At 33.0% G+C, this 10970-nt stretch overlaps 1 protein-coding gene across 5 annotated transcripts; it reads left to right on the top strand.

The window, feature by feature from the left end:
* Positions 1–96: 96 nt before the first annotated feature.
* Nsl1 (non-specific lethal 1) lies at positions 97–10882 on the top strand. 5 transcript variants are annotated; one of them, XM_074259931.1, is made up of 13 exons: positions 97–479; positions 605–766; positions 927–1063; positions 2545–2645; positions 2726–3129; positions 3496–5138; positions 6244–7209; positions 7550–7657; positions 7750–7825; positions 7956–8115; positions 8236–8450; positions 9758–9895; positions 9964–10882. In XM_074259931.1, exons 5-13 carry the CDS (start codon positions 2929–2931, stop codon positions 10108–10110), a joined length of 3654 nt encoding a protein of 1217 aa, XP_074116032.1. In that variant the 5' UTR covers positions 97–479; positions 605–766; positions 927–1063; positions 2545–2645; positions 2726–2928; the 3' UTR covers positions 10111–10882. The 5 variants fall into 5 exon arrangements, with proteins under 5 accessions (XP_074116032.1, XP_074116031.1, XP_074116030.1 ...); XM_074259930.1 differs by lacking the exon at positions 927–1063; XM_074259929.1 differs by lacking the exons at positions 605–766; positions 927–1063.
* Positions 10883–10970: the final 88 nt, after the last annotated feature.

Genomic DNA, 10970 nt, shown 5'->3' with positions numbered 1-10970 from the left:
TTATTTATCGACCAATAGGGCTCCCAGAATAAGGCATCGTGGCCGCAATGGGAACATCCGGCTGGTGAGCGTTAGTATTGGTCGATCCCGGTTCGCCAACGGCAACGGCTACAACGTTCCAACGGCAACGGCTAAGTAGAGGTTCTCCCATTGTATTATACCATCGAGCACGTTCGTACAAGTCCGTTCATGTTCATAATTATAATAATTCACTGGAGAAAAATGATATTATTTTAAACGAGCTTACTCCAGAGGAGGAATATTTTACCGCAAGCTGCTTATATATCATCAAACTTTCATAAATACGTGTAATTAAAGTGTTATTCAATAATAATAACTAAAAAATAGTGACGCGGTAGGCTAAATTTTTTAAGCTCTTCAATCTATCTAGTTGTCTCTCTCTGACGGAGATCCTTGTGTGAGTGAGACCGAGACGGAGAGATGCCACTCGCGGCGACCAGAGTGAGACAGTGATAGTGGTGAGTAATATACATGAACATTGAACATTATATTAGTGTAATGTCTTTGTATGCGCCTGTACATGTATGTGTATTTATGTATTATATATTAATGTGTATGTGTGTGTGTGTGTATTTCTGTATAGGAGGGAACGAGAGGTTGAATAGCAGCGTCAGTACTGCGAAAAGCACCAGCTAAAGCAAATCAACACCAACCAGAGAACACCGATACAAGCAGTATAGTAGCAGCAGCGTCGTACCAAGTTTAAGTGAATATAATACACGCTCAATTCTTCCCACCGTGCGCGGTACGTTACGTGTCCCCGTCGTGACCGCTTGGGTGTGACGGAATATAGTCTAGCGTTTTTTTTTTTTTTTATTTTTTATTTTATTTCTATCTTTTATTATTTAGTGTTGGTTGTTTTTGTTTTAACAAATAATTATTTATTGTGTATATATTATTTTTAGTTTTTCTTGGAGAAGTCAAGTTGACCCGTTGGAAATAACAAATTTTTAATCCAACATTTATTTTTATATGTGAAAGAAAAATAGTGAAGAGAGACAGGAAGTGAGAAAAGGATTTATTCGGTATTTATTTGCTAAAGGTGAATTGTTAATAAATATCTGAGGTGCTTGCACTAGCTGTTTACTATCATAATCATTATCATCATCATCATCATCCAGGCATTGGGATTCAGATCGAATCCCTCGTTTTTGCTGGTTGTTGGTTGCGTCTTTGTACCCCGCGCCCGTTGCTCTAGTGTGCGCAACGCGACTGAGGAGGAAACTAACGCCGTGATAGCTGTGTGAGTGGACTGCTATTACTATGGATAATAAAGAGATGGTGATGATTGTGGTGGTGGTGGTGTTGGTGGTGGTTAGTGTGTTGGTCTGAGTGAGTAAGACTAATATGCGTATATATGAGTAAAGTGAGTGGAGTTGGATAGGAGTGAAAGAAAGCAAGACATACTTATAGAATAATGGTAGATGGAAAGAGAAGGATTCTGAGTAACCCGAAAAGGATCTGTACCGCTCGTGTTGGCGTTTTTTTTTATTTTTTTCATTTTTTTTCGCCGCCATTTCCACGATACTCTATTTACTCAGTTATTATTATTAATATGATTTGTTTATTAACGCGTGTAATTGACCAATTTATATAGATCACAGGAGTTGAGAAGAAATTGAAATAATAATTTTAAAAGCAGACGATCCTCTCGATGCGGTTTCTTTTTTTACCGTCGCCATCTCGTCACCTCACCCCTTGTCTGGCTGCTTATATTAATATGTTGTATATGTTTAATTAAATATTCATTTACGGTTGTTAAGTTGAGGCAACTACTCATATTACGTACAACTGAAGAACAAACACTTTGGTTTTACAATACATATGCTTTGTGTGTAAAGTAACCGTACAGTTGACTCTGTTGTGGAGAAATTTATTTTTCTCCCGCGTCATTATGCAACGGACGCGCGTCCGCGTGTAACGACCTATCGCTGAGCTAAAGAAAAATATGTTGTAGACAGAAGATAATTAAAAAAAAAAAAAAAAAAAAAATTAGCCGGTACTTTTTTTGTCGGAGTAAATAAGTGATTAGTGGCGGGCGGATTGGGTTGATAGAGCTCTCACTGCCTCTTCAATCACGTGGTAATGCGTCAGACTCTCAAGTTATTTAATACAATAACAAAAAAGTCAAATAATATTGCGTTTGGTTGAGCCGGCGACGCCCTTGAAGCCGGTTTAATTTTTTTTTTTTTTTTTTTTTGTTTTAAAAATAATTTTCGAAATGATCCATCATCGTCATCATCTTCATACTTGGTTGCTTTCTTTCTTTTACTTTCTTTCTTATCAGTTGTCTCTTTTGTTGGTTGTTATTTTCTTTATCTCTCCAATTCAATCGCAACCCGGCACTTTCAGACATCTAGCTTTTCAATTTATCAAAATGTTTTTATTTACAACAGGTCAATTTGGAATTAAGATATATTAAATTTAAATATAAACTAGAAAATTTAGTCTAGACTATTGTTCTATAATATTTAAAAATAAGGCAGTAAAGAAAGTTTAATAATAATTTTTTTTTGCCCGCAGATCAGTACCGGCTTGCTGAACTGAAAATAATCAGCGCGTAGATAAACGCCCTCGTCAACAGAAACAGTCACTCAAAAATCGATGAAAATAAAAAATATCTGGTGAGTTTGTATAAACATTTATACTAATTTGTTTGAGTAATTGATGATTGGTTTATTGATTTATTTATTATTATTTTTAGGCACTAGTATAAGAAAAAATGATTACCGAACTGAGGAGGAATATTGACACAACCTAACTAATAAACCGTAGTCAAGTGGTGTATAAGTGGGTTTTTGAGATTTATTAAAAGTTTTAAAGTAACTATTAGATTGGTGAAAAAAATAATCAGTATCAAGAAGGGAGATTGGGAGGACACACGAAGGTAGACCGAGTAATGGATGAATGGGAGTAAGCACGGCGCCTGAACAGCACAGGCGCGGGTTTAGGTACCGGTGGGAGCCTCTGGATGTCGAGGCAGTGGCACCAGCTGCGTCAGTGGCAGTGATGGCCCCTGCTCTGACGGAAGGTGGTCCTCAAAAGCCTGCCGATTTAATAAACCCTTTACCGGCTAGTGGATTTCTATCTTCGGAACAGGCTGCGCAGGTAATTTTTATCATTGTTTTATCATTTATACACTGAATGGTGATCGAACTGGAAAGTTTAAAAATTAAACATCAAATAGTTTTTTTTACCCCAAGGGATTTCAGCCTCATTATTTTTCATTGCACATCAATAACTGTTGAATAAATCAGAAAAAAATTTTATTGGAGATAAAAATAGAATAGAATTTTTTTATGGCTAAATAACAAGGAAGTGATAAATTTTTATTTGATTACCAGTAAATTCTACTACTTTAAAAACTTAACACAATTTTAAGATTCTTTTTCGGTCATTACTCTAATTAAATAATTGTAAAAAATTTTTTAATTTTAAAGTACCAATGTTTTAATCAGACGGTTGTCTTAAAAGTTTTTTAACATTCAGGTCTGCCAGAATCGTGAGGTCTTGGCTAAATTCGTAGTGTCAGCAAGTGTACAGCCGAGCAAGATTGACGAGCAGTGCCTGCGCGGCATATCCAAAGATTTGATCCGCGATGTCATCAATTCACAGTACGCTAGTAAATTTGAAAGCCTGTCGATGTTTACGAATGGTACTGACTTGATAGCACCGCGTGATAATAATAAAGATCAAAACGACGACCAAGAGATTAATTTCACCAAATTGGAGGAGGAGGAGGCAGCGGAGGAAGAGGAAGAAGAAGGAGGAGGAGGAGGAGGAGGAGGTAGTGAAACTGGAGGAAGAAAAACGGAGCACGAGGCTCATGTGGCTGAGGAATTGCACTCGGTGATGCCGAATTGCAATCAAGCCAAGAACATCAATACTATAATGAGTGATCCTTCTTCATTTACTGCTGCTAGTGCTGCTGAAGACATAAATATTCCTGCTGGACCACCAACTACTCATCAGACCAACGACGACGACATGGGTTTTTTAAAAGCAAATGAGACCGAAATCTCGATGGTCGTTGATGATGAACTCCCCGCAGACGTTAAGGACATCGACATGACGCCGATGATGGAATTGAACGACGAGTTACAGGCGAATGTTGTCGGCGATATTGGCAATGATGTTGTCGGTGATATTGGCAACGACGTTGTCGGGGACATTGGGCATAATGTCGATGACATTCTTCAAGTTATCAAGTCAATGGAAGGCGTGGAGCAAGCCATCGAAGATCCCGGTGACGCTATCATACCCAGCGGTTCCAGTGAAACAGGTGTACCTTGTCCCGAGATATTCCCCATCTCTGATACAGCCCTCGCGTCTTTCAGCAGCGAAATGTTCAACGAGGTAGTTATGAAACTTGTTGACGACAACATTGGCATGAATATGAACATGAACATGAACATGAATATTAATATGAATATGGCTGACTCTAGTGAGGCTCAACGTACTGCTAATCTTCAGGTACAGCAAGATACCGTTGAACATAGACAGTTTGAGCTAGAAAGACGAACGGCATTTTTAATCAGACGTCTACGTAAACTCCAAGCTAAATTTATAGCTCGACATGCCGCTGAAGAAACAACCAGCGTGCTGGAGCAAGCTCATCAGAGTGTCAAACCCATACTTTCGCAAGACTTATCGATGCTAATGCCCAAAGGAACTCAGATGAAAAACTTGTCCGAGAACACCCATCCACTGAGTGCATTCTTACAAAGAGTTGAAAAATCTTGTGCTGCTCAGAGCAACAGTGTTAATCGTCAACGCAGTTATTGTCGTTACTTCGGAGGTGGTTCGCGTGATAATGTTACTAGTATTAGTTTAATAGGTAGTAGTGGTGTTGTCAATGCTGCTAGTGTTAATAGTGGTGTTAGTAGTAGTGCTATTGGCAATACCGGCAATGCTTCTAGCACAAGACATCCATTGTTAGGGACGTCCCAAATTAAAGTTGATAAGAAAGAAGTTGAACATGTTGCTGGTTCTCTGGCTACCCAACTTCATACTATCGAAGCTAGTTTTGATTCTGATTGCACCGTCTCCAGCAGCGGTGGTGAAAGCTGTGATGAAATGCAAACATTTAATAATCCACATCAATATGAGTTACCCATGTGAGTGCTTTTATTATTTCAGCTTATTTACCATTTAACTATACTTATTTAGATAAAACAACAACATTTAATAATTATTTATTGGATTGATATTTATCAAATAGACTTAACACAATTTTAACAAGTATTGAATAATTATAAAGAAATATAAATTTATATTTTCTTTATAAATATATATAATTAATTTAAATATATATTAATTGCATCATGTGATGACTCACCAACACGTATCCCCTTTTGCATAACTGAGGATTTAATACGATTGTATATTTTACATTCGTTGGACAATCACCTGTTAAAACATTTTACTAACATATAATTTTTAAATCTATCGAGTAATTAACAACTTGATAGATTAAATAATTACTTTTTAAAAATATTGTTTTTTTTTTTTTTTTTTTTTCCTTTCCTTTCCTTCAAATAATGAATCATTTTTTTTTTTTATCACTTTGATAACAAAAATTTGATGATATCAAACATTTCAAATTAATAAATTGTGAATAAATATACTAACGTGTAATTTTCCGTATTATTGATTAGTTACGTATAAATATAGACTACGTGAAGCATTAGCTAGCAATCGTTATTTTGGTCTTTGTATTCTTTTTTTTTTTTTTCTAACTAACTTCACAAATACTCCCAGTAACTGATTATTATTTATTAGAGTTCAGTTCTGGTAGCTATTAATTACTAACTTAGTTTAATGAATTTATTAAAAATCTATAATTGAGCTCAAATTCAAAAAAATACTTTTTTAAATAAACCCAATTAAAATTGTACATTTTAAGTGAAGATGTTTTTTTTTTAATAACATAATTTATGAGTGAGATAAAATTTACTACCGATCAATAACAAAACAAACAACTTGAATTTACACTTATATCTAATTTAAAAAAAAAAAAAAATTCGATTAGACTATTTCTACAAAATTACTTCAAAAATAAAAGTAAAAATTATCTTTTTTATCAAACGTAATTAAAGTGTTATCTGTTGTATAAAATTTGACAAATTTTTTTTGTTTGTCAAAATTAAAAAAAAAAAAAAAAACATTTATCGATAATTTATGTCCTAGTTATTTTATTAATGCCTTGATATTATTTTTTAGAATAAAACGAGCTGCGTGGAGATATGCCCAGGATCGTGCAGCGATAGCGTCGAGGTGGACGTGGCTAAATGCACAAATATCTGATCTCGAGTACCGTATACGTCAACACAATGATCTGCAACGAGTTATCAGACAGAATAAAGGTCAGGTTGTGTTGGAAGGTGCTGAAGCGGTGAATGGGTACAGCGGAACGTTGCCGGGCTTGTCGAATCGGCATAATACACTAGAAACGGATCAGCAATCTGCAAGAACACGTGCATTTGTCTCGGATACCTACAGAAAGCGTAAATTACTACGTATTGATGGTCTACATGAGCTGTCTAAGCGCGCTGCGAGACCCTCTACCGTAAGATGTGACTGTGATCAAATAATGGCGTCCTGTGCGCTGTGTACTGGCCGTATTGACCCAATGCAACCTCAGGAACCCTTCGACCAGCTGTCAGTACCTGAGAGAATCGCAATGGTTGATCCTTGCTATCATCCAGTTCTTTCATTCCCCGATGAGGTCCTGCACAGCACGCATATGGATGCCATTATGAAGACGACAGATTGGCAGCAGAAAATGCTTCGAGGCAGCACGAGGGTACCTAGAATTAAAGAAAAGGAAAGAGAGTCCATTGAGAGGAGGAACAAACCAAAATTACCGCCTGAACATAATAAACCCAATAAATATAATGCACAGAGAGTAAAAAAGACCTCCTCGTCGACGATTATCACCGCGAAATTAAAAAGAAAGATGTTGAAGGGAAAACGCGAGAAATTAAGTAATAGTGGAACTGCTTTGAGTGGTAGAAATTTAACTGGATTAAATAGAAAAAGAGTTAATAAATTGTCACAACAAAACGAAGATGAGGATGATGTTAGTCAGTCGAGTTCTAGCAAACATTCGTCTCCAGTGCCTTCACCTTTGCAGCATCCTGCTATCGAAAAAATTCTTCCGAAAGAAAAGACCTCTAATTCACATGGGTAATTTTTTTTAATTTTAATTTTTATTTTATTAAGTCATAAATGTCATTGATATTTATTTAAAAAATTTTTTTGATAAGAAAAAGTATTTTTTTTTTATTATTATTATAAAAATATTCAACAATTACTCTTTTGCTGAATAAAGCCATAAACCTCGAGTAAATATTATTTTATAATTAAAAATCAAGAATCGGTTATTAACTTCTCTAAGTCCCACGCGGTTTAACAAATAAGTTATCCAATTATTTTCGTATCTCTTTATAAGAATAATTAGAAATAAGTTTTTATTTTTATTAGATTTAATATATCTTTAAAAATTAATTTTTTAAATTGTTTTTAGACGAACACGACAGCAGTCCTTCGATATTGATAATATTGTCATACCGTACAGCGTTGCTGCGGCTACTAGAGTAGAAAAACTTCAGTATAAAGAAATATTAACACCAAAGTAAGTTTTTTATTTTATTTATTATAATAATTTTTTTTTTTAATAAGGGAACAATAAATTGTTTACGGTTAAATGTTTGTTTTTGATTATAGATGGAGAATTTGTGATGATATTACAAAAACGGACGTTAAAAATGGTGTCATCCATAGGCCTAGTCAAGATAGTGATGTAAGTTTACCATTATCGTCATTAATAGTGCAATATCTAATTATTTAACAGTTTACGTAATTAATTGACCGGGAGATTTGATAATTTATTGCAATTATAATTATAATAATATAATTAAATTTATTTATAGGTCGAAGATGTATCAGATGAAGCTATAGCCCAACGACATGAACGTAGTGAACGTGAAGAAAATAAGCGATTTATGACGTATTTAAGTACCGTTCCACAAAATCGTCTTCGTCATAGTCGTAGGACTGATAGTAGAGCTGATAGTGGTGCCAATACTCCAGGTACTTATTAATTAAATATTGACTCAAAGAAGATAACTTCTCGCTGTCAGGAAAAAATTTAGATAATTAAATTAATTCTTATTTACATTATTGATTTATTGATTTATTTATTTATTTAAGATCCAATGTCACCGCATCCTAGTGAACTTGGAGACGTAACGTCACCACTGACATCACCACCAGCAACGCCGATGAGTAGTAATGACACTGATCATCCTAACACTCTAGACAGTCAAAGAAATTCTCTACAAAATGCCATTCGGAGACGAACAATATCGTCTGCCAGAACGTGCAGAGAAGAAGCCAATAGCACCAATCCTGAAGAAGATAGTGAGGTATTTAAATATTTAAATTCAAATAGATTGATAAATTTTTTATCGCAAAATTTATTAGGATTTTGATTTTGTTGACTCAAAATTTCACATAAAGATAAAAATGATTTATTACCAAATAAGTTTTAGTTGAATTTATTTTTACTTTTTACTTGCGCTCGGGTCATTTTTACGCAGCGTCATTCATTGTAGTTGTAAGATATAAATAAACAATTAATTTGAAGGGAAGAAATATTTATTGAATGTTGTATTCCACCCTCTAACTACATCAATCATCAGCGGATAGAATGAGGGTCTCGGAATCGATTGATTTCTTTATTAAATTTTATCTCCTTCAATTCTTTTGTTATGTGTACAATGTACGTACAAGCTTTATGTAGAATTTACGAAATTATTTTAAACTTAAGTTCAATGATCTGTAAAGCCATGTCTTTAAAAAAATTTTCAAACTAAAGCGCAAGTCTAGCTCTTGTTTGTAGATTACGAGGAAAGTATGCCGGAAGTTAGCACTATTATCGATTTAAATAAAAAACATGAAACATGAGGTCATAAATCTATACTAATTGTCGTGTTACAAAAGACCAGCGTTTTCAATAATTAGAATGTTGTATTTAAATAGTTTTTTAATTTATATTGTTAAGTTTATTTTTATTACAACTATAATGAAAAATTTTTCAAGATTATTTTCTATCAGAGTCTAAAGAATTGCGAAGTTTATTCACATATCAGAAAAATAAAAATAACTAGCAATCTTGCTGTCACTATGTGACTGTCGTGACTTGTGAAGTATAAATAAATAAAATTTTGCTTCATTCAATAATGACTTTTGTTAAATTGCACTGTACTTTCTTATCTATTGATATTTTTAAAGATATAAGTTCATCTCGATGTTACACTCATCAATAGCTTTCATTTGAGTACCCACATGCATTTTTATATATTTTTCATATATACATATATGTAATATATATAAATATATGAAAAATTAATGTGGGTACTCAAATGAAAGGTCTTGATGAGTGTAACATCGGGATGAGCTTATATCTTTAAAAATGTCAATAGCTGACAAGATACAAGGTCATTTTTTAATTATGTATCTAGAGATAGAGCATTTTCGAATGCAGCCTAAAAACTTATCATCATAAATTGACTATTGATGAGAATGATATGAAACCATAAAAAGGCACTACTTAAGGTCAAGGCTTTTCCAACGATACCAAATTTAACCATAAAAACCCATTTTATCATATAAATACACTAGCCACAAAATTATGTAAACCTACATCTGATTTTTTTTTTTTTTTCTTCAGGTTCCAGCGTATGAGCCTAGACTATTTCCGTTATCGGAAGAAGTTTACGATAAAATGGTACAAATTATGCCTGATGGACATTTGCAGTCAACAACATCTGCTATATGTCCCCAAGCAACCGAAAAAATACCGAATTATGTAAGTAATTTAAAAAATTAAAGTAATAAAGTTATCTTCTGATAACTTATGGTAATTTACATACCTAGGAAGCAGATCCAGCATCACCAGGATCAGATACAACGGAGTCGGCATATTGTGATGCCGATGGCGAAGATCCAAATGATCCCGAGTGGACAGTTGGAGACGAAAGAGATACTGAAAAAGAAAGAATACGCTTAATGACCAAGAGATAGGAGATATTAATAATAATTAATATTACAGTTATAATTAATACTTATCGTGATGAATGTCTAATATTTAATTAAAAAAATATATTAATTAAATATAGACGAAAAAACCGTTACTATACATATTAAAAAGATAAACAAAAAATTTTAAGAAATAGTAACAAAAAAAATATGAAAATTAAAAAAATAAAAAAAAATGGATACCTCTCAATTGTTATATAATGCCTAGGTGAAAAAAATGAAAAAAAAATAATTAAAAAAAAAAAATAAGACATGCACCTTAAGTCTAGTATTAATCTGTAAAGTGTATTATAAACATAAATTTTATAACTTCATTTAATCGCTTAAATTAATAAGAGAGAAGGAGGATCAAATAATTAATTAATTATAAATTTAGCTATAAATAACAATATTAATAATAATAATACTGATAATACGCCTTGGGCTTATTTTTCTTGTCGTAATATGTTAAAACGAATAGTACTATTATCATTATTATTATTAATTAAAAAAAAAAGATACTAGTGAACAATTGCTGTTTGTAAAAAGAAAAAAAATGAAAATACCAATGTTTACATTTATGATATTGTCATTAATAAGAAAAAAAAAAAGGTCCTGTCTTTTTTCATTGTATGTAATTAATACTGTTACGTTTAGAGAACGCTCGCCACCTTCAATACATTGTTTAAAAAACATAATTGCATTATATTATATTATATCATATGATTATTACTTTTATTATTATTATCATTATTATTATTATTAATTATAACTATTATTGTTGTTTTACACTCTTTTAATATTCGAATTAATAACTAATCAATTTACCACTTGAACGTATGTACATTTTAATTTTATACTATTTG

The sequence above is a fragment of the Cotesia typhae genome, unplaced genomic scaffold, assembly GCF_013202065.1.
Source record: "Cotesia typhae breed Kobodo isofemale line unplaced genomic scaffold, CoteBio_Ctyphae contig_22, whole genome shotgun sequence".
Classification (NCBI taxonomy): Eukaryota; Metazoa; Arthropoda; class Insecta; order Hymenoptera; family Braconidae; genus Cotesia; species Cotesia typhae.
This window is presented reverse-complemented; position numbering and strand designations above follow the sequence as displayed.

Coding starts and splice junctions, on each gene's coding strand:
- Nsl1 (XM_074259929.1), top strand. CDS start 2,929: ATGGGAGTAAGCACGGCGCCTGAACAGCACAGGCGCGGGTTTAGGTAC. Junction 7,210..7,549: donor AAGACCTCTAATTCACATGG/GTAATTTTTTTT, acceptor AATTGTTTTTAG/ACGAACACGACAGCAGTCCT. Junction 9,896..9,963: donor CCGAAAAAATACCGAATTAT/GTAAGTAATTTA, acceptor TTACATACCTAG/GAAGCAGATCCAGCATCACC.